The sequence below is a fragment of the Cervus canadensis genome, chromosome 21 (genome assembly GCF_019320065.1).
Source record: "Cervus canadensis isolate Bull #8, Minnesota chromosome 21, ASM1932006v1, whole genome shotgun sequence".
NCBI lineage: Eukaryota > Metazoa > Chordata > Mammalia > Artiodactyla > Cervidae > Cervus > Cervus canadensis.
In genome coordinates this window covers 57,516,144-57,540,802 of record NC_057406.1, presented here as the reverse complement: position 1 = coordinate 57,540,802, position 24,659 = coordinate 57,516,144, and the positions used below count along the sequence as shown (strand labels likewise).

Below are 24,659 nucleotides of genomic sequence, written 5' to 3'. Positions count from 1 at the left end.
CACTTACTAGTGCAGTAACTGTGAACAGAAATTCAGCCAAATGTAGCTGTAACATTTTCTCTCTTGAGGAACCAGGAGACATTTTGGAAAAACTGGGAATGTATGAGTTGTGTTTGGGTTCATTTCACTTGGCCTATATGTTCTATAAAGCTTTTTAGTAAAAAGAATATGAACCAAACACCATTACCCCCCAACATTGATAGTGATATTGCTGTTGTGTGAAAAAGAACTTGAAGAACTTTAAAGTTATAACACAGCTCTTAGGTTTATATTGTGGACTGTATATTTTTTCCCCCTTTTTTCTTCTTCCTTCACAATAGGTAGTTATTCTACTACTTTTTTTTTTTTTAGCCAAAAGCAAATAATTTTGTATTCATGCTCTCAGTTAATTCTTGTAGATACCCCACTGGGTAGCTATCTTCATTTTACAAATAAAAATATTGAGGAATTTGCAAAGCCTGGATTTGAATCCACATTTAGCTTATTCCAGCGTTTGTGCTATTTCTATCCTTTTTTTTTTTTTAAATGATAGCCATTACCTTAAGTATCATATGAAGGATACAGACCTTAATATTTATTTAACTTTTTCTTTAACATAAGAAAAATCTCTGTAACTTACCTTTAGCCAGAACCTTGAGAAATGTCTGTTAATTTTCTTAGAGCCTTAGGTTCCTCTGGGCTAAGTACAGAATTGATCAATTTAACTATTCTATACATAACTTTCATTTCCTGAAATTTTATCTCAGCTCTTACAGTTTGATAGTTTAGTGTTTCACGTGGGAGCATTTGTACAGGGTGAGAGATCAAAGCACTGTCTCTTTTGAGCAGCTCTTAGCCATTTTGGGCAAGGAAACAGGTAGGCTTTTAATGGCACTTTGCTGACTATTACAGAAGAAAACACAGCATCACATGGTATAACTGGTGTTTCTTCTTTTTCACTGTATTCTGTCCCTTGGGTAAGGTCTCTTTCTCACAGAATCAGGTTCTAAGAGCTGTAATGAGCTTCACTTTACTAATCAGGAAACAGAACCCCCGAGGAAATGAGCTGTCCAAGGTCACAGCTTAGTACAGCAGACCTGGAGCTAGTTCCCCCGTTCAGAACATCTTCTTAGAAACCTCCAGGCCTTCAATAAAAGATGCTTCGTCTGTAGAGGCTAAAATATGAAGTCTGTGTGCCCCTCATTCCTAGAGGGAAAAATATGAAAATGAGTTAAAAGTTGGACTTCACATGTCTTGGGCATTCTTTGCTGGAAAATTATTCTTGAATGAAGCTGGATAGTCTAGTTGATGTGATAGTGATAATGAAGTTCTAAGGAAGAAAGATTATAAGCAAGAAGAGATAAATGTGCCCTTTGAAATGCCTGAAGATTTTCTGGGTTTGTTTGCTTTTTGAGCATTTGTCTTGACTTGGAAATAGGAAATGTGGAATGAAATCTGGGAGTGTTTTTGTTACCAAGCAATCATTAAAGTCTATTAGTCAGTTCAGTCGCTCAGTCATGTCCCAGTCTTTGCGACCCCATGGACTACAGCACACCTGGCTTCCCTGTCCATTGCCAACTCCCGGAGCTTGCTCAAACTCATGTCCATCAAGTCAGTGATGCCATCCAACCATCTCATCCTCTGCCATCCCCTTCTCCTCCTGCCTTCAGTCTTTCCCAGCATCAGCGTCTTTTCCAGTGACTCAGTTCTTCGCATCAGGTGGCCAAAGTATTGGAGCTTCAGCTTCAGTATCAGTCCTTCCAATGAATATTCAGGACTGATTTCCTTTAGGATTGACTGGTTTGATCTCCTTGCAGTCCAAGAGACTCTCAAGAGTCTTCTCCAACACCACAGGTCAAAAGCATCAATTCTTCGGCACTCAGCTTTCTTCACAGTCCATCTCTCACATCCATATAGATAGCTTCTTTTTAGTGCTCTCAGGAACTGATTTTAGATCTCCGCTCTTGGTTTTCTGCACGCCACCTTTCTGAAGCTGAATATCCTCCCTTACTTTGAGATAGGACTAGGTTTTCCTGGTTAGTAATGACGGTTTCTCCATGATAGATTTTTTTCATGACTTCTCCCAACATAGGACTTTTAGTTTCTTTTCTAGACTTATTTGCCTCATTTTGAGGAAGGAATAAATATTGCAGCTGTTAGTTTATATTTCACTGCCATTCCTGAGGGGTGGGAGTCTGTGGTGTACCTTACTGACTTGTGTGTCAAGAGATCAGTGGAATAATGGGAATTGTTTTCCTTCCTTTAAACTGCATTCTGATATTGGCCACCACTACATTTGTGAAGAAGGAGGAAGATGAAGAGTTACTCATTTTAATTGATAAATACTTGGGTTTTGTTTTGCTAATTTTTTGAGAGTGATTAGACCCTTGAAAGCCTTGTTTTTCAGGACTTAGAATAATGTTTAACACATGGTGTTAGATGTACTTGTACATGGCTCTTGGACTATGACTAGAAGTAAAGTACACATCTATTTCTGCTCTTCTTTGAGGTTTTTTTTTTTTTTTACTTCCTGTAACCTAAATGTATCTAATTGTGTCTAAATCTAAATGTATCTAAAGTGTAAGTAAAAGGGCTGTTTTTACAATTGTGCTAAACAGTTCTCATCTTCCTTTAACTTCTCTCATTTGCCTTTAATAAATCTTAGTATTGTTAAATGGTTAAAGAAACATAGAAGTCCATTAAACCAATGTCCTTTCTCAAAATGAAAAAGGAAGCTGGAATTCTGTAATTTACTTATGGTTGAAATCCTTTCCAGAAAATAAATTATGACCTCTGGGTCAGAATGATAGATACCTTACTTGCCTTAAATCTCTTATAAGACTCCACTGAAATAACAATATAAAAGTGCAAAAAGAAATAAACCAAGAACAACAAACACTAACAGAAAAGGGTGAAGAGTTGTTATAAATAAAAGTTGAACAGTTTTCTTTAAAAGAAAGCAAAAAGGAACCAATGGAATGGAGGAGAAGCTAAAGCCTGCCGGTTATTACCAGGAGGCTGTGAGTGGTGTGGAAGCTGGTTTGCCTAGCAGGAACCCCGAGAGGCTCTGGGTTCAGAGCAGGGGTGAAGAAGGGATGGACAACAGGGATTTCGTTTGCATTCTACAAGGATTGATTCAACTGCTTGGCCTCAATGTAGCCTTTCCAGCCCCTTCCCAGTGAAAGTAGCCAGTTGTTTACTATTGCTGCCTCTTTTCTCCAGCATTAAAAAAAAAAAAGAAAGGGAAAATCAAAACCCCCAGGCTGTTTAACTCCAAATAAATTGATCAAAAATGTTTGGCGAAATTTAACTTTTTGTATTAAATATTGGCACCCCTTCTTTAATCTGATATTTGGGGCCTAGGAGGAGGTCGTTGCATACACTGAAACGAAGCCTGAAAACCATTGCCGTGCTCTTCCTTATCTCACACTGAGTTCCCAATTAGAATTTAAATTCTAGGAGGAGACCCAGGAAGAGAACAGATTTCCTTATAGGATAGCAGAGGAAACCCCAGCAGCTAACCAAGTTTTATACCTGGGTCATCAGTACACTTTCAGCATGAAAGGGAAGAGAAGAAACAAAAAGAAGAACTAACCCTAACGGAAACATTAATCCAGGGGGCAGAGGAGAATTTAAAGAAGCATTCAAACTAACATAGTAAGGTTAAAGAAGAGAAGGCATGCCTAAAACCAGTACTGGGTACAATGAGGAGGGAACAATTTGAGAATGTGAAAGAGCATAAGAGATTAAGAATGTGATAGTCAAAAGAAAACAGGCCACAAAAGGAAAGAAAGTAAAGATATTTCCCAAAATGCAAGCTTCAAGATGCAAAGATGGAAAACACAAGAGATAAGTCTCAGATGATTTCCTTAGCCCATGTGCCCTAAAAACAGAGCTGAGACAGTACTTTACGGGGAATACAATCTCAGGAAAGCAGGACGAGGAAAGGGGAGAGAGAACAAAGGAGAAAGGTTGGGCAAAGACATTGCTGATGCCTTGGCTTCCGTAGGAGTCTTAAGAGTCTTAAGATTACTGCTCCTCTCGCCCATCCCCCTGAGTATGGGGTTGTGTTTTCATCTACTCGTTTCCTCTCACCTCCTGCTCATCCCACTTTTTGGTCAAAGTTTGCTGTTCAAACGGTTACCACACCTGACCCCTTCAGTGGCCTCTTGGGGAAGCCAAGTCCTACTCTCTGTGTGCACACATCTGCAGCTTGATGTGACATCTGAGTCTGGAGAGGTGAGAGGAGTCAGTAACTCTAAGGGAGCCTGCAATTCAGGAGACCTGGGTTTGGTCCCTGGGTTGGGAAGAACCCTGGAGAAGGTTAACCACTCCAGTATTCTTGCCTGGAGAATCCCATGGACAGAGAAGCCTGACGGGCTGCTGTCCACGGGGTCCCAAAGAGCTGGACACAGCCGAGCAACTGAGCACATGCTCTAGACAGCCTCCAGCCTTGGAGCCTCTGCCTTTTAAGAAACCGTTAACAGAGGGTCGTTCCCAAGAGGACTGGTAAAGGGAAGGAGGGCGGGGGGTGGAGAGACTGCCGTTTTCTGTCATAAATTCTTCTGTATCCATTGGGTTCACTATCATGTACATGTATAATTTCATAAAAATAAAAATCAACTTTAAAAACAAAAAAATAGATTACCCAAAATACCCTGGAAATAAATACCAAAAGCTTTTTAGAATATACTTGGGGGAAAAATATTGAAAGATAAAATCTAGTCAGTAGTTTAGAGGGTTCTCTGCCCCTCCAAACTGATTTTCCCCTGCCCACTTTGTTGCTTAGTTTCTCTCCACACCACTCCTCCTGTTTCTTGTTTTACTTGCCTGTTCGTTTTCCATCTCTCTACTAGAAGATAGACTCTGTAAGGGCAGGAACCCTGTATTTTTAATCACTCTTCCCCAGCACCTAGAACAAAGTGTCTAATAATCCATGGTAAGTACTCAGTAAATATTTGATGGCAAGAACTGGAGCCAAATAGCTGAATTATGCAGGGAGGATAACTTCCATGCAGAAGTTTGGGACTTGAGCTGTAGGCATTGAGGAATCTAGGATTATAAGAAGAGAATTAATTAGCAATACCTGATTTAGGTTTTATTTTAGAAAGTTCACTGGCAGCTGCTTGGAAAATTCATTAGGTTGAGGTTAAGCTAGAAGAAAGGAGAACTATTAAAAGAAAGATTCTTGGGTTACCCTGGGTGAGAATTGTTGGGAGCAGAGACTCATTTTTCTTTTCATTTGCCACAGTACATAGCATGGACTCTCACATGTAGCTTCTCAGTTAATATGTATATGTATGAATAACTCCTTCTGTAGTAAATATTTATGAGTGATTACACTGTAGTGAACTTCCTTCAGAGTTCCTAAGCTATTGAGAGAAAGGTCCCTATCTTTTTTTACAGACAACTTCAGAAGCAGATATTCAGCTACCTGGTTAATTCTGTTTAGCATGTATTTTTTAAACATCAGTTACAATGTGCTTACTGTTTGGTGAGGAAGCTACTGTAAAGTAGTATATGACTCAGTCCCTAATCTGTTTAGGGGCTTTACTCATGAAATGACTAGAGGAAATATAAACCATCATGTTAACTGTGGTTGCGAGGCAAAATGCAGTTTTGTCCTGTAAAGGATATGGGGAAAAATTTTGTCTTATTATTGTATATACACATCATACAAATTACTCATTTTAAAGAGGTAGACTATAATAGAACATCCAGTGCAAAAATCTATGAAGAATGATTAAATATTTTATTATTCAGCACACACAACAAAATCTTGCTGATGTCTTCTTCTAAATGTGAGTTGTGGATAATTTTAAGGATATGTCGGTTTAACATAGAGAAGACACAAAACTTAATTGCCCATGAAGACACAATAAAGACTAAATTAATTTAAATTGGAGTGAAAAGTTTGGTTGAGAAAAAGAATAATTATCCATGCACTGTATAAATCACCAGTTACATTGGATAGAACAGTCAACCATTAATTGTGTGTAAGATGCTTTCATTTCAAAGGAAGCAGGTAGCTGACCCAGAGTATCTCTTGTGGTCTGTTGGTGCCAGTAGAAGATGTGATTCACAGATGTTTGAGGTTCTCAATACTGCTTTAAGGAGATCTGGAAGAAAGAGCTCTTAAGAGGTTGGAGACATTAAGACTATTACAGGGTTTGTCATTTTTAGCCTAATAGACTATTGGTTTGAATGACATTGTTCTGAAATATTTACTTTTCTGTTTAAATATTTATTGTTTTGATATGGTAGAACTTAGCCTCAGGGGAGAGGTCAGGCTGGCTTTTCTCTCTTACTAGTTTGAAAGAGGGATGTGTGTGTGTATTTTGAAGACAAATGATTTGGTGGCAGGTTTGCATAGTGCAGGAGACCTGGGTTCAATCGCTGGATCAGAAAGATTCCCCTGGAAAGGGAATGGCAACCCACTCCAGTATTCTTGCCTGGAGAACTCCATGGACAGGGGAGCCTGGCAGGCTGCAGCCCATGGGGTCGCAAAAAAACAGACACAACTGAGCAACTAACACACATTTTGCAATATTCTTGTTGGCCAAGCCTGTACCTCCCTTAGTACTAGTACCAGATCCTGAAATTGACTTTTAGTCTAAGCATGAAGGTAAAGTATATTGTATTTCCTGTTTTATTTTTATTTATCATCTGTTTGCAGAGCTCAGAATTGCCCTCAGTCTCCTCCAGCATTCCATCTCCCCTTCATGTGGCTACAGAACACTCTCACTTTGGGTCCTGGTCCCTCACTTATACCCACTCTAGAGCAAGAGCCCATTGTTAGGCTTGCATTTCAGTAGGTTTGCATTTAAAAAAAAAAAAAAAAGCAAAACAAAATTGGTGCTTATTCTCTTATCTGTGGATTCCATATAAAGTAATTGTCTCCTTTCAGGTAACCTACATTTATGGCCACTGTTACCTTCTTCTCACAGCCTACTCCTTCCCTAAGGTCTGCCTTTCTGGAGGTTTAGATGCTTCAGGGTATTTTCTATAAGCACCTGCCGCCACCGTCATTCTGTCCCATTTCACCCAGCCAAAGCCTCTAAAAGCAGTGTTTCTCAGTGTGGTGCCCAGACCACCTACTGTAGTAGTATCAGTATCGTGATTTGTTAAAGGTATGTCCCCAGAGTGGTTGTTATGCACAATAAAATATGGAATCTCTACTTTCAAGGAACCAGGTAAAAGATGAGTTTGTGGGTGTGAGGGGCTGTGTCCCTACCGTGTGGGGTTGGTGATCTTATTGTTGAGAATCGTTGAGACCGCATTTGGAATAGATGTGGCCCTGGACTCCTTTCTTGGAATCAGAAATACTTTCCCTTAAAATTAATATTTCAGTTGGTGATTGTACTTTTATTAGTGCAGTCATTATCATGTAATCATTACATCTGTTTTTGTGAGTTTCCTTGGGGTCCCAGCCATCTACTAAGCTACAAACAACCAAGTGAAAAATGAACTGCTGAAACTGAACTGACCATAAAAATTGGAGGCTGCATGGAAACTTCATGTATAGGTTTTTCCTCCCAATTTCTAACTAACCTACAGATTGTCTGATATCTTATGGCTTTGGGTATAATTTATATTTACTGTAACAGAGAAAATACATTATTTTTATCTAACTTTTGCCATAATCATGTAGGTAAGTTGAGAATCTAGAATGAATTTCACTTTTTGCCTAGTAAACTGGTGTTTTTTTGTCTTTGTACATGTTTATTCATCTATTTTATTTCTCTGGGTTTTCTTCTTGGCCTGTCAATTCTCTGCTGCTAAGTCACTTCAGTCGTGTCCGACTCTGTGCGACCCCATAGAAGGCAGCCCACCAGGCTCCCCTGTCCCTGGGATTCTCCAGGCAAGAACACTGGAGTGGGTTGCCATTTCCTTCTCCAGCGCATGAAGGTGAAAAGTGAAAGTGAAGTCGCTCAGTCCTGTCCAACTCTTAGCGACCTCATGGACTGCAGCCCACCAGGCTCCTCTGTCCATGGGATTTTCCAGGCAAGAGGACTGGAGTGGGGTGCCATTGCCTTCTCTGTGTCAGTTCTCTACAGAGTTCTTAAAAATTATTTTAATTTTGACTCTGGATCATCTTAAATCCAGTGTTCTGTCCTTATCTTTCTGCATTACTAGTTTTATAGCTCTTTCTTCCCTTTGGTCACAAACATCTGGGCAGAAGTCAGTGCTTTGGTACAAGATATGAGAAGAGTGAAAGTCCTCTGCTCAGTTATTCTCAACTGAGAGCTTTTCGTAAACTTATTTTACAAAAGCAGGTAGAGTTTGAAATCTGAGCCTGTCTGAAAAATCCCAAGGGATAAAAATGATATAATTTATAAAATAATATAAAAATATTTTTTCCTCTATTACAAACCTAGAGAATTAATGTTCGTTTATCTACAGCTTTAGGAAAATGATTAGTGACATTGGCAGTGATAAAGATGCTCTATCTAAAAAACTAAGTGATTCTTTTTATGATGGTTTGAATAAAATTAATATTGGTCTGTTTCTGTCGGTGACCCGTTCTGAGCACAGATGTAATGTGGGAATTGGGAAACTTTTAAGATAGGATTTGTAGCCTGTGATTTGTAACACAACAGCAGATTAGTATCAAAATGGGACTCAAGATAACCAAGCTGAAAAAATTAAAATGAAGTTGAAAAGTAAATTGGAAGATACACACAAAATAACCTTTCTCTCCTTAAGATTACTTACACTTTTATTACCCTAGGAAAATGAAGATGATTATATTTGGGGCCTTTCTTATAGTACTTTATGCTTAGCTTTATTTGTAGCACAGATAACATTGATGTAGTTATTAGCTTATGTGCCTTTCTCAATTTCTAAGTTTGATCCTACAAAAGCAAAATCTTATTTTTGTCTCCCTTCCCCACTGTGTTGAAGAGAGTGTTACAAATGTTTAAATGTTGGTAAGTAATCTTTTCAAACAGTATGCAGAATAATTCATTAAGAACAGAGACTATGTTTAAGGAATGATAACAAAACTTGACTCATTTACCCTAAGCAGTGTGACTTGTAAAGAGTGAAAAATTTTTTCTTTAAAGTATTGATAAAGTTGAGTGGGTTAATAGGTCATGGGTAATGAGTCTGCAACTACAAGTCTTAAAAAATCACCTGTTCTGCCTACTTCTCTATAACTGGTTGGTCTCCAAGTTCTTATAATTCCATCACACAGCATCTCTTGATTCCATTTCCTTTGCCCTACTACATTTGTCTAGGCCCACCTATCTTCTCCAATATGTTACAAAAGCCTCCTAGTTGTCCCCCTTTCTAGTACATTCCATGTATTGCTAATATTATAAGCTGTGATTCTATTATTCCCCTATTTGAACAGTTCTTCACTGCCGAGGAATAATAGTTAAAATCATCAGTATCTAAGTATTGGGATATTGGGATACTCAGTACACAGAACAGAACATCACAAAGGATGAGGGAGAGATTCCAAATAAGTCTTGGACTGGAAAGGCGGTTAACTCATCAGCAGAAATCCGAAAAAGAAGTGACAGATTCAGTTCTTCGATACAGTTTGTCATGTTAGTGGGATGCTAAGAGGGGATGTTTACCCAGAAGACCTGGACCTGATCAGCTGGGAAGCTGGGCCCCAGGTCAATAGTTTCACTTATTCTCGTGTAATCCTCACAACTTTCTAAGTAAACAAGCCAGTTTGCAGATGAAGAAACAGGCTAGAAATGCTTAAAGTGACTCATCCATATTTGGTAAGAGGCATGGTTAGAATTTGAACCAAGGTCTGTCTTTCAGGGTCAGGCTTGGGAGAATGGGCATGGCTGGACCTAAAAAATATATGGAAGTCACTCCTAGGCAGGTGACTTGGAGTTCTGGGATTGATGTGGGAGAATAGACTGACTGATAAAAGGGTTGAGTCTTGCTTGGTGCTTAGGTTATACATTTTTCCTGTTTGATGGGGCCTGTTGACTGTGATAGTACATTCAAATTTAAAATTAAGATATTAGACATGTTTCACATTGTACACCAGAAAACCATAGATAATGTTTCACCTCTGTTACTCCATGTGATTTAAAGGAGAAAGACATCATCCTTAACTCTTGTATTTGCAAAACCACATACCTGAAGCATAAGCATGTAAATGTTGATTCCTTTCATTACTAACGATGCTCCACCAGTTCTCACTTCCTTTCCCAGCACTCTTCCCCCACTTCATATCAACCCAAGATAACATTTGTTTCATTTCATACTATCCTTCCTGATGGCTCTCTGCTCTAGCCAAACAAAAGAATTTACTGCTGTGTACATACATGTGACCTTCCCTCTTAATCTTCATTTATTTAAAAAATGTTAGCACTTAATATTTATTAGGTACCATATGTAATTCTGCATTGTGCAAAAGTGACCCCACTCATTATGATGAAGCTTTTAATCTGATAGGAGAGATGGAACTCGTATCTAGATATGTTAAATATAAGGCTTTGAATTTAAATATCTGTAGACCTTAGTTGTACAGTTTAAATGCTATGAGAATCCAGGAGAGGAGAAATTGTTTCCAACTGGAAAGGGTGAGTGCACTCACTCACTGAAGGTCTGCCGTATTAGACACTGTATGAGGTGCTGTTTGTTTTTAATTTCCTTTCAGCCTCACGGTCAGTGCTGTTATATCCGTTTTATAGTAGACAAAACTGAGGCTTAGTGTCTTGTCCAAAGTCACACAAGTAACCGATCACAGAGTTAGGGTTCTATCCCTGGTTTATTTAGATCTAAAGTGTAATCTCTCTCTTCTACACCTGATGTCAACAGACTATGGCCTGTGGGCCAAATTGGGCCCACTGCCTGCTTTTGTAAGGCTTGTGATATTCTCACATTTTTAAATGGTTGAGAAAAAATCAGAAGAGGAATAATATTTCAGTGTCTGTAAAGGAGATTTTCCTGGAACACAGCTACAGTCTTGTTTACGTGTTACCTGTGGCTGCTTTTCAGCTGTGACAGTAGAGGAGTTGCAGCTGACTCCTGCTTTCTCCCATCCTCCTCTAGGATGGCTTCCTGGAGAAGGTATTACTTGATTTTCTTAGTTTTTCAGTATAACGAATATTCGTGATAGAGGGGAGACAGCACTGGGAAAGACCCTGATCCTTACTGTTGCAGTCTGGCTGTGACTTGGGAAAGCACTGTATTTAGGGAATATTCTAGATTCAATACAATACAGACATATATGTATTGTGTTGAGAACCCTGCTGGAGATGCTATGAGGGGTAGTGACTAGCAACCCCAGCTGTAGAATTGGCTTAGATTTGGACTAGAGTCTGCATATGTCAGCTGTTTGCTGAGTGGTTTTTGATAAGATTCTTAACCATTTAAAATGTCAGTTTCTACCTGTAAAAGGAGAAGAGTGGAAATACCTACCTTTTAGAGTTGTGGGAATTAAATGAGTTAATATATGCAAAGTGCTTAGACTTTTGCCAGACACATAAGAAACATTCATTAAATATAAGCTGCTAATATAGGTGAAAGAGGGTCTAAAATATAGACCCTCTATATATTTAGAATATATACTTTCAAATATATTTAGTAGGCAGTAGTGAATCTTGGGTGTCACTTGTGCACACATATATTGCTCTGAATTGTATTGAAATTTTGCATACTTTCATGGTAACCTCCTTTATGTGTTTATAAACTCCTTAGAGGCAAATTTTGAATTTTTGTTACGTCTTCAGTGCCTAAAACAGCTGTGGACCCACAGTAGTTATTTAGCACATATCTTGGAATTGGAGAAGGCAATGGCACCCCACTCCAGTCCTCTTGCCTGGAAAATCCCGTGGATGGAGGAGCCTGGTAGGCTGCGGTCCTTGGGGTCGCTAAGAGTCGGACAGGACTGAGCGACTTCACTTTCACTTTGGAATTGAAATTGAAATTGGATTTCAAATCTCTCTCCTCATTTCCGTTTCAGCTAGTTGATCATTCTAAAAACTTCTTCAGTGGATTTTTCTTCTTTGCAAGTTGGTTTCTCTGTCACTGTAATAAGTTTTGTATATCTGTAGTTTGTTTTGGGCTTCCCTGGTGGCTCAGTGGGTAAGGAAACTGCCTGCAATGCCGGAGACCTTGGTTTGATCCCTGGGGTCGAAGATCCCCTGGAGAAGAGAAAGGCTACCCACTCCAGTATTCTGGCTTGGAGAATTCCATGGGCTGTGTAGTCCATGGGGTCGCAAAGAGTCAGACACGACTGAGTGACTTTCACTTAGTTTGTTTTCTTTCTCTTTTTATTTTGGCTGAGCTGTGAGGCGTATGAGATCTTAGTTCCCCAACCAGAGACTAAATCTACGCCCCCTACACTGGAAGCACAGAGTCTTAACCACTGACCACCGGGGAAATCCTTGTAGTTTGTTTTCTTAAATATTGTTCCCACAAGTATATGGTAATGATGTTTGTTTTTTTTTTTATTTCACGTGACATCCATTACAGTGGCATCCAGTAGGATTTTAATATTTTTCCAAGTTGTGGAAGTTTGGCCCCACTGGTCTACCTGGTGCTTGTCTTTGTTGAAAACAACTTTTATTGAGAGTCTAGAGTCTTAATCACTTCACATTTTATGTTACCAGTTCTTCACAACAGTATAATGACATTAACATTGCTGTTTTATAGATTAAGAAAATGGGGCACAGAGAAAATAGGTTATAGCATATTTAATTGTTTACAGCTATAGTAAGTGACAGAACTGAGGTTCAGTTATGTTCTGACCATACACTCCAGCATTCCTCTTTGTGAAATGCAAAATTTGTTGGGTCTCAGATGAATTTGATAAAATTTTAGGTAATGTGTAAGTAGTGGAATAAACAAATTTGTTTGCATTGGCAAATAGTACATTTTCAAAAATTATTATCAGTCTTCATAACTTACACATTTCTTTGTGGTTATCATCTTGAACTTTACTCAAAGATGACATCCTAAAATCATTGAGTCACAGTGGTCTGCATTCTATGTGAAATAAATACTATTTTTATCTTCTTAATATTTAATTTTTGTCCTTAAACTTTTGTGTAGGTAATATAATGACGATGAGATGACAGTCTTGAATCAGTTTGTCAAAATATCAAATATAACCCAGATTTGTCTGTTTCATGTACCTCTCTTCGGGGTTTTTCTTTTCCCCAGTCATTTGAAAATAGCTTTAGAAAAACTCTTCTCACTCATTTATGTCTTGCTTTTTAAACCAGAGAATTAGAAATGTAGGTAGGTTTTTCTGAAATTTGGAAAATCTGACTTTTTAGTATAGTTGTAAATTATGTTGCTTCTGGAAACCAAAGAATTTTTTTTGTTTGTAATATCCTACCAACCACTGTAGTGAATTCATGTGGATGGTGGGAGGATTGGATGCATCCTGCTCTTCCTATCCTCATAGCTTTTCACAAAATGGGGACATCATTCTGCTTTATTGGAAAGTGTTGTTATGAAGGGTTAGAGGGAAATAGGGGTTGAAGTTCTAAAAGGAATGCTCAGGGGAGTTGACGTTTGAGCAGAGATGTCAGGGAGGTGTACAAGTCAACAAATGCTGGAATACCTGTGGCAACATGAGAGGCAGAATACAAAGTAACTCTCTTTCATTTTAATGAGATACACTGATAAGAACTAAAAGGTCCTTTATTTTTCCTCTCTTTCACATAAAATCTTAGTTTGTATTCTAGGAAAGAAAGGAGTTATAGATAAATCTTTATTAGAGTCTTGTTAGGCAAGGTAGAAATTTTATTTGCATTGTACTCCTTATTGTCAATTTTTTAATCTTGTGGATGAGAAAGTTTATAGACTGTTAAATTAAGAAAAAGAAGTTATGTCTAGTTTTGAGGGCTACAAGAAAAAGTTAATTCATTTTGTCAAATGAGATATACTTAAACTGTTTAGTCTGTGATATTAAAGCATTTTCATATAAACTTAAGAGGTAAATTCTTTCCTAGAAGTAATCATGTTGACTATTATCTCAGTTTGTCTGCAGGCTATAGTGCTTCTCTTCTGAACTTAAAACTTCGGGATATAGCCTGGAAATTGAATGGAAGTCTGAAAACCATATAACATTTCTAAATTATAATAATGTTTACCTGGGGAAATTTTTAGACACTGCAGAGTGTATGAGCTAAAATGCAAAATCACTCCTATTCCAGTTTCTTACCTGTAGTGTATAAACATAGTGTTTTTTAATAACATTAAAATTCCTGTGTGTAACAAAATAAACTATCAAGAGTTTCTTATTGATCTCCTGATAAGGGTTTACATTTCCCTTTTGAGGGAGAAACAGTTCAGCCTCTACCTGTCTTGCATTACTTTGAAACACATGGTGCAAAGGCCGCAAGCGAATCTTAGAAGCTTTGACCCTTCTTCCCCCGTCTCCCGCTGCTAATTGACAGGTTTGTTCAGTTGACTGAGCCAGCTTTGTCAAGGCTGCCTCTGGGGGAGAGTTAACATTGTGTTTTGTGTGCCAGAGCATCCTCCCCGGCAGAGCTGAAGTGGAGGATGGAGGCTGCCCTGAAAGAGGAGAGTCTGAGAGCAGCCCAGTGGGGTATTAGAGGTCCCCCTTGCTGTGTTCATAAACGCACAACAGTGTCCTTAGCCTTTACGGGTTATTTAGTAGACCTGTCCTGTGTCTCTGTTTATGCCTGGAGTTGGAGTGTAGGTCTGTGAATACCTCTGGTGCCCTTATTCCCTTTTATTCACCAACCCACCTGAAATAGAATTTTTTCTTATCTGTCTTCAGGCCAGTAAATCCCATGAGGATTTCTGAAGTAGTATGCTTCATGTAGGTTGGTAGGTAAGTAGATAGTTAGATAACACTGAATAATTTGAAAGAGAAGGGGCAGAATTATTTTATTTCCTTCTTAGGACACCCAGAATAGCTAAAGAGAAATCATTTACAATACCCTGACCTTGAGATCATGAAAAGAACTTATATAGTGATAAACGACAGGGATTTTGTTTCCTGAAAAATTACGGGTAAAAACTAGCATAATTTTTAAGAACTAAGTAAAGGGAAGGATTTTTATGTAAAGCAGTTCTTATTACTTTGTAGATGTGATTCTTAGACCCTAGAGACAGCTGAACTTTGATGCTGTATAACTTCTGTAGGTAATGTCAATGTCATTTTTTTAAGAACAGCACAGTAATGCAATGCTTCAGTATATTGGTTTCCCTTTACTGATTACACTAGTCACCATTCTCTGTTTATATTAAAAAATACTTTGTAGGCTTTATTACAAAAGTAATATAAACTTATTAGGAGCATGAGGAAATTTGGCGGGGGGGGGGGGTTGGATAGATATGTTCACTGTTTTGGTTGTGGTGATGGTTTCATGAGTGTACATATACATGTCAAAACTTACCAAAGCATACACTATGAATAAATCAGTGGGGTTTATTGTAGAATTGTCCCTCCGTATCCACAGGGGATTGATTCCAGGACCCCCTGCAGATACCAAAATCCACAGATGCTCAAGTCCCTTGTGTAAAATGACATAACTAGTAACTGCATATAACCTGTGCACATCCTCCCATATATTTTCAATCATGGCTAGATTGCTTATAATACCTAGTACAATGTAAATGTCATGTAAATAGTTATAAATACAATGTGGATAGTTGCTGGACTATGGCAAAGTAAAGCTTTACTTTTCTAGGATTTTTTTTTTCCCTAGTATTTTTAAATCAGTGGTTATTTGAATACACGCTGCAGAGCCCACAGATAGAGAAGGCCAACTGTATATGTCAATTATAACTGTGTCAATAAAACGGTTTTTTATTTTTTTATGATTTGATGGTGAAAAAATTGGACTTATTTTGCCGTTAATATGTGTTTTAGTTTGTTCGTGAGATTAAGCATTTTAATCATACAGCCATTTGTATTTCATCTTCTGTGAATTGTTGTGTTCTTTGCCTCTTTTTCTGTTGATGTGTGTGTGTCTCTCATCAGTTTAAATAACCTGCACTTAGTGATGGTTACCAGTGTGTGTCTGTCTTACTTTGCAGATATTTTCCCCAGTTGTTTTTTCTTGACTTTAAAATCCATTTCTCCCCTCTCTTTTTCCCTCCTCCCCCTCCTCTCTCTCTTCTTTTCTTCTTGTCTTCCCATAGCTAAATCTATCTTTTTTTTTAACCTTTCTGGTTTTTAGGTTCCCTGTCTTACTTAAGAATCTCCCCACCCCAGTAACACTCCCAATATTTCTTATATTTTCATAGTTTTAATTATATTTTATTCCTTTTTTTTTTTTTTTTTTTGCATGGAGCATGAGCATTTTCTTTTTGGTGGGTAGCCAACTTCTATTCAGTACAAATAGCATCTGAGCCACCAGGGAATCCTCTTCAAAACAAATAGCATATGATAAATAACCATCCCCTCCACTGAATTGAAATGCCACTTTTATCTTCTATTGAATTCCCATATAAACTTGAATCAGGATTATCAATGTTCCTTTAATCATTTTGTATATTCCTACTGTTGAATCATAGTAGTTTTATGGCAAGTTTTAATATATGATAGAGCATCTCCTCTTTCATAGTTTTTCCTTTTGCAGACTTTATTAGTAAGTTTTTCATATGCAAGTTAGAAAAGTATTTGGTCCTGTTTCCTTCTTTAGGCACCATTTGATTTGCTTCTAATTGGAGATTATACTAGGTTTATATTTTATTTGGGGAACGATTAACCTTTTATATTTATTATTACTCAGAAATAAAATATACCTTTCTATTTATTCAGATCTTATATATTGTATGTTTTATATTATAATTTAAATTTGGGTACTCTTTTGAATAAATGATTATTGCTAGTTTTAAAAGAGCCATTCGTGTATTTTAAAATAGTTTTTCAAGTATTTTCTGCCCATTGGTATATCTTTATGTGGGACGTGGTTGTTAAAAAGTCGTTAACTTTCTTTCAAACATGTCTTATTCTTTTCATTGTGATCTGTAACATTTCTTTATAGATTCTAGTGTCCTTTACCAGATATATGTATTGTAAATATTGTCTCGCAGTCTCTGCCTTGTCTCTTTATTAAGTTGCTTTTCGGAGAACAATTGTTTTTTAATTTCGGTGAAATCTAGTCTGTCATTTTTTCTTTAATAGTTCTTAATTTTTTTGTGTCCCCAAAATTTCTTGTTTTCGGCAAAGCTGTGAAGATTTTCCTGCCTTTTCTAAAAGTTTTATAGTTTTAGCTCTTACACTTAGGTCTATTGTCTCTTTCATGTTAACTTTTACAAATATAGGATGAGAGTTGAGGTTTATTTTTTTTCATTGGGTATTCAGTTTTTCATTTATTAAAAATTCTTTCCGTTCCCCTGATGAATTGACTGATGCCTTAATATTCACTGTAAATGTTTGTTTCTGTCTCTGGATTCTTTTCTATCTCATTTATCTATTGTATGTCTTTAAACCAGTACCACACTATTATGGTTATCATCACTTTGTAAGTCTTGAACTCAGGTAGTGAAAGTCTTCCAGTCTGTGTTTTTTCAAAATGTTTTGACTACTCTAGATCCTTTGCATTTCCATATAAATTTTATACAAAAACACCTGCTGAGATTTTGATTGGGTTTGTGGAATTTGGGGTGCATTGTCATTTTACGAATATCCAGCTCCCCAATCTATGATCATATATTTCTCTATTTATAATAGCCTTTGTAAATTTGTTCTATTTTAGGCAGATTTTAAAGGATAGTTGAACCCTCCTTTAAAAAGTAATGTGAAATCTTTCTCCAGTTTTGGATTCATTTTGTTTGTGATAGTGTGAGTTTAATGGCCATCAAATTAATGCTAAAAACCTGGAATGGTGTAGACAGTGCGGCTAGAAGTTCAGTTTCCTGTAGCTCTCAGTAGGTAGAGAATCCCTTCTTAAATTGAGGGGAAAGAAGGATAACCATAACTGAGGAAGAAAGAGGAATAATTACTTTGTTGTTTGAAGGAAGTGATGTTCATGACTAGGAGGAATCCAAATGATGTAAACCCAGATTTTCTTTGATCCCTAATGATTTGATGTCTAAAATATGGGGGAAGGGGTTTATCAAAGTGCTACCACTTTGAAGCAATTGACCATCTCTACCAGCTACTTCCAAAAGGATAGTGGCCCCGGACTTGACAACATGTTTGTTTTTAGTAAAATAATGGCTCTGCCTTTTATGGACTAAAATGGGAGGTCAGAAGGTAAGTCGTTGAGAAGGGAGGATTTTACAAAATCTCTTACACAAGATTTAACCCCTTGTTTGTATCTGAACTTAAAGACTGAACAGAAGTAAGACGGGCTGTGGAGTCAAAACGGCTTCAAACGGTCTCCTGAGTGACTGTCTGTGCTGTAGTGATATATGAGATACCACGTGAGATCCCAGGTAGGCACCTGGGGATGGGCGCCATGTGGAGAGGTATCTGCTAGCCTTGAAATGCCAGCAGTAATTATGAAAAACTCAAGGTTTTTGTCTAGGAAATTTCTTTGTCTAGTTTCTAATTTAAGGAAAGGTTTTTTATTTGTTTGTTTGTTTGTTTTTTTAATTAACCTAGTGGCCAAGACTTAAATAAATCTCTACCTTGAAATTCAAAGATTAATTTTGTTAACAGTATACTTTCTCCTGAACTCTGTGTTCTTAAAATCTAGAGGTATATATCATCTGGTTTTGAGAATTTAATTTATACTGTCATTCTACCTGTTGCTATGAATTGTAATTTCAATTCAGTCGCTCAGTTGTGTCCAACTCTTTGCGACCCCATGGACTGCAGCACATGAGGCTTCCCTGTCCATCACCATCTCCCGGAGCTTGCTCAAACTCATGTCCATTAAGTTGGTGATGCCATCCAACCATCTCATCCTCTGTCGTCCCCTTCTCCGTCTGCCTTCAATCTTTTCCCAGCGTCAGGGTCTTTTCACATGAGTCAGTTCTTTGCATCAGGTGGCCAAAATATTGGAGTTTACAACAAATTACAAATAAATTACAAAGAATTGTAATTTAGTGAAATTAATTTGTTTTCCCCTAAGAATCACTAAAGGAATAGAGTGTACTAAAGAAAACAGTAATGGCTCAAACGAATTTCAAATCTTGTAACTTATCTTCTGTAACAAATATCCTTGCATTTAAAAAAGTTTGGTTTAAAGGATAATCTTTGGTCCTTTGGTAACTAGACAACTTTTTTTTTTTAGTCTTATCTTCTCTTTCTCTGTTTGTTCCAGGGTAACCAGGAGCCAACAACAACTCCTGACGCAATGGTTCAGCCTTTTACTACCATCCCATTTCCACCACCTCCACAGAATGGAATTCCCACAGAGTATGGAGTGCCACACACTCAGGACTACGCCGGCCAGACCAGTGAGCACAACCTGACACTGTACGGAAGCACGCAAGCCCACGGGGAGCAGAGCAGCAACTCACCCAGCACGCAGAACGGATCTCTGACGGTACGTGAGTGATGAGGTGGCCAAACAGAAGGAGGCGTGTCATCGTCCTGTTGAAATCTTCTTAATCATCACACCCAAAAACCCTTTGAATTAATTTTGCATTTACATTACATTGCATAGCACTAATGTAATTTCCATTCTACTCCAAGCTTTGTAATTAGAAGATAAGGATTTAGGATAAAGCTCATGGTCATTGCCCAGGAGCTTACAGTCTAGAGATGGGACAGACAGTAAAACAAGGTACATGTGATGATGAGAGTTAACTTAGCAGGATGCTGCTCTTTTCAGCTTTATGGGAAACCTTCATTCTGCCAAAATCTCACGGTGCTTCTCTGTCCTCATTGTCCACAATCTGTCAGCAGTATTCAACACACTGCCTCCTCCGTCCTCCTTGAAACACTTGAGTTGTTGGCTTTCATGATGCTCCCTGTTCCCTCTTAGGCGCTGAAAGTCCTTTCTTGGTCTTTCTTGCTGGTTTGTCTTTCTCTATTCAGCTCTAAATGTAGTACTCCGGAGCTGGGTCCTAGGACTCCTTTCCCTCCTGTTCTTTATCCTCTCTCTGTTGTATAATAATACTACTAAATTTACCTAGTTGCTCAAGCGAAACCTATGAATGATTTTTTTCTCTATTTCCATCATCTCTGCATCCAATCCATTGGCAAGTCTTGGTCACCATGACTCTAGAATATTTTCTTACTTCAGCCTCTTCGCTTCATCTTAAGACCATAGCTGAACAGTGTCCATAATTAAGAGCTCAGCACTTCCACCAGATTTTTTACGTCTGAGTCCTAATATCATCTCTAATTAGTAGTATGACCTCTGGCCAGTTATTTAATCTCTCTCTGCCTTGGCACTTGCTCATCTGCAAGATGAAGACAGTAGCACCTATTTCAAGTGGCTTTTAGGAGACTTAGAATTTAATTCATGTGAGGTGTTGATCATCATTGTCACCACTCTAATACAAACCTTTTCACTTTTTCTGTTACTATTGCCTAATTTATCACATAGCAGCCAAGATCTTTTTTCTCTTAATGCAAATAATGCTATTTTCTTGTTTGATTCTAATGGTTTTCTAACATACTTAGAATAAAATCCAAACTTGTACTTGGTTTACTAATCCCTGGCCCCAGCCTACCTCTTCGACTTTACCTGTTACTACTAACTTAGTAAGCGAGTAAAGGAAGCATCATAAATTGCAATAGGTATGTTATCACATCCTACAGGAAATCATTTTGTTTATGGGATTGTGTGGTATATTTCCTAAGATAAAAATGTCCTATACTCTGCATAGAAAGATCTCTCTCTAGTTTTTAGCTTTCTTTTTACCTTTCTGTATCAGATTATCAGGAGGAGAGCCTTACTCAATCTTTAAACCACTTGATAAGATTTACTTCCCTGTAAAGAGCCTTGTAGGGGAAGCTTTTGTTGCATAAGGATAGATTTAACCAGCAAATACTTCCCATTTTCTTTTATCGGACCACCAAGAAAAATCCATTCTTCCCTTGAAGACATGTTATCTTATCAGTGTCAGTCAGAGTTACATAGAAGCACATAATTTTATACTTCATAGGTAATGGACTGTAATAGACAATTTATTTGAAAAGTCTGGGCATGATGGTAACAAATGAGGCTTTCTATAGCATCCATTCTAGAATTAAAATACACAGGCTGCTGTACTGGCTGCATTTCCAAATCACGTACAGATGATGATGAACTTACAGATTTAACAGAAGTACCAGAAAAGGAAAAAGAAAGAATAAAATATAATAAATCAGAGGCTTTATCAAGGTATTTTAATTTCTAAGTCTATTTCTTTGCTAGTTGTCAGTTTTTTTGTTTTTTCTATTTTCTATTTCTTGTTAAATCAGTTTTGGTAATGGGTGTTTTTCTGGAATTTTTCTATTACCTGTTAATTAGCTATTTTGTTGGTATAAAGTTATTCTAATAATAATTACATTGATTATTTTAATTTCTGTGGCATTCGTAGTGATACTCACCCTTTCACTCTTGATTTTGGTAATTATGTCTTCTCTTTTTTTCTTGGTTAATCTAGGTAAGGTTTTTTGATTTTGCAGCTTTTTCCAGAAAACCAGCTTTCGATTTCATTGACTTTTAAAAATCTATTGTTTTTCTGTTTTGTATGTCATTGATTTCCATTCTGAACTTTATTATTTCTTTCCTTCTGCTTGCTTTGGGTTTGATTTGGTCTTATTTTCCTAGCTTCTTGATGTGTAATCTTAAGTCATTGATTTTAGAATGTTATCCTTTCTAATATGTGTTTAAAGCTACACTTTTCCCCTTAAGTTTCCCTTTAGCTGCATCCCATAAAGTGTGATATATTGTGTTTGCATTTTTATTCAGTTCAAGATATTCTTAAATTTTTCTTTATGATTTCTTCTTTGGTCATAGCTTATATAGAAGTGTGTTTAATTCCCAGATGTCTAAGGATGTCCCAAGTCTTTCTCTTTATAATCTAATTGTTCTCAGAGAATATACTTTGTATGATTTCAGTCTTTTTAAACTTAATGAGACTTGTTTTATGGCTTAGTAGATAAGATGGTCTGTCCTACAGAATGTTCCTAACCAATTAGGCCTTTTATCAATATGAAATGTCCCTTTTTGTTTCTGTTAGTATTTCCTGTCTTAAGTTTGTTTTGTCTGATATTAATGTGACCACTGCAACTATCTCTTAATTACTATTTGCATGACATCTTTTTCCTTCATTTAGTTTCAAACTCTGAATCTAAGGTATATCTCTTGGGGGAAAAAAAAAACAAACATCTGGATCTTACTTCTTTTTCCAGTCTGAAAATTACTGCCTTTTTATCAGAGTATTTAGTCTATTTACTTTTAATATAATTGTTAATATAGGTGGATCTATGTCTGCCATTTTACTATTTGTTCTTATATGTCTCTTTTACTTTATTGTTCCTTCTTTACTGATTTATAGTAAATGATTCTTTCTGTATCTTTTGAATCCCTTTGCAATTCTTAAAATTATTTATTTTTGTTGTTATTTTTGTATTTTCTTAGTTCTTGATCAAGAATTACATCTTGGAGTTATTACAGCCTACTGATGGCTCTGTGTGTGTGTGTGTGTGTGTGTGTGTGTGTGTGTGTGTGTGTGTGTGTTATGCTGCTGATAAAATATAGCAATTTGGTCCAGTAGAGTTCTGTCCCTTACCATCCTTTGTGCAGGGTTATTGTCACATGAAATGAAACAATATAGGAGTACAGTTATTGCTTTAAAAAATCTTTTATTTTTAAAGAAATTTACCATTTCCATTGATCTTCGTCTCTTCCTATGGATTTGAGTTATTTTCTAATGTCATTTCCTTTTAGCTGATAGTACATCATGTAGGATTTTCTGGAGGCTAGGTCTGCTTGAAACAGATTTTCTGCTTTTGTGTATCTAGGAATGTCTTTCTCTGGTCTTCGTTTTTGAGGGATAGTTTTGCTAGCTATAGAACCCTTGGCTGACAGTTTCCCCGTCTCCTCAGCCCTGTGACCTCAGTGAGAAGTCAGTGTTAACGCTGCTGTTGTGGCCCTGCATGTGTTGAGCTGTTTTTCTCTTGCGGTCTTAAAGATTTTTGGTTTTTCTTTGGCTTTGAGCAGTTTGACACTGATACATCTAGGATAGATACTTTTGTTTTTATCATACTTGCAGTTTATTGAAATTTGGGGGTCTGCAGATTGTTTTCCATCAAAATTGGGAAATTTTTAAACATAACTTTTTCAAATATTTGTTCTTTCCTTCTCTTCTTCTGGGACTTCTGCCACAAAAGTGGCAGGGGACGCTTATTTGTTCTCTACAGATTCAGATTCTGTTTGTTTTTAAGCTGGATCTAACGGTCTATTCATTTTTCTAAAGTGTTTCTTCTCTCTTTTCTTTTGATTGGATAATCTCCGTTGATCTGTTTCAGTTTACTTATTCTTTATTCCACCAGATCAAATCAGTTATTGAGCTCATCTGGTGAATTTTCATTTTAGTTAATGTACTTTTCAACTCTAGAATTTTCATTTAGGATTTCTATAGTTCTGTCGAGATTCCCTACTTGACTAGGGAATATTTCCTTTCATTCTTGTCATGTTTCCTTTAATTCTTTGAATACATTTGTGATTGTTACTTTGAAGTCATCTGCTAACTCCAACATCTAGGCCTGCTAAGAGCCTGTTTCTAGTTACTGCTTGTTTGCTTGAGTGAGGGCCACACTTTTCCTATTTCTTTGCATGTCTTGTAACTTTTTAGTAAATTGGATGTTTTAGTGTAATATATTTTAACACTGAAGTTTGTTGGGTTTGTTTTTGAGAAGCATAGAGATGAGTGTTTTTGTGTGTGTTTTTAGTACTTTACCTGGATTAAACTGTGGAGTGTGACTCCTGCATGGTCACTGATGTGTCTGCTTAGTGATTTTTATTCTCCTTTTTACTTTTTATCCTGGCTGGGAGTCACTCCTCTCTCTTCTTAGACAGTGATTTGGGCATAAGTTGTGCTTGAGCACCTGGAGTGTGGAAAGCTTCTACCTTCTATTGATCTGTTTGTGATTTGGGAAGTACATTTGGAGTCCAGCCAGTTCTCAAGTATGCCTTCGCTTATTCTTTTTGTTGTACCCTCTTTTGTCTCCCCCTCCACAGCCCAGTATTTTCACAGTCAGTCAGGAATGTCAGGAGAACATAATTAGTTATTCTACAGTTCTCTCATTTCCAGGATCTTCCCTTCATATTTCTAGCTGATCTGCCACTCACACCAGTCAGACCACAGCCTCAAGCTAGAAGAACCAGTTAGGTTCCTACCAAGTTTGCCACTTTTAGCTGACAAAGCTGTGGCTTTCTACTGCACCCCACCCCAGTACCCCAAGCTGAGTCTGCCCCTTCTGACAGCAAAACTACTGGTTTTCATGGCCTTTGTTGTTGTTCAGTTGCTCAGTCATGTCCAACTCTTTGCGACCCCACGGACTGCAGCACACCAGGCTTTCCTGTCCTTCACCATCTCCTGGAGTTTGCTCAAACTCATGTCCATTGAGTTGGTGATGTCATCCAACCATCTTGTCCTCTGTCATCCCCTTCTCCTCCTGCTTTCAGTCTTTCCCAGCGTTAGGTTGGTGTGTTTTTTTTTTTTTTTTTAATTTTTTTTTCATTTATTTTATTAGTTGGAGCTCAGTCACCCCACAATTATTGTAGTGGGTCCCATCATAACATTGAACACGAATCAGCCATGGATTACTTGTTTCCCCATCCCGATTCCTCCCAGCTCCCTCTCTACCCGATCCCTCTGGG

The 24,659-nt window shown here is 37.5% G+C and overlaps 1 protein-coding gene across 27 annotated transcripts in view; it reads left to right on the top strand.

Annotated features, from left to right (window-relative positions):
- RBFOX2 (RNA binding fox-1 homolog 2) overlaps window positions 1-24,659 on the top strand; it is a 286,473-nt gene that overhangs the window by 192,839 nt on the left and 68,975 nt on the right. For all 27 annotated transcript variants that reach the window (XR_006264103.1, XM_043439948.1, XM_043439950.1 and 24 more), the window contains one exon: window positions 19,158-19,382. Coding sequence is in view for 26 of the 27 variants with exons in the window: in XM_043439948.1 (XP_043295883.1) it covers window positions 19,158-19,382 (225 nt within the window). In the remaining variant the exon portion in view is untranslated. The remainder of the gene's footprint in view (window positions 1-19,157; window positions 19,383-24,659) is intronic.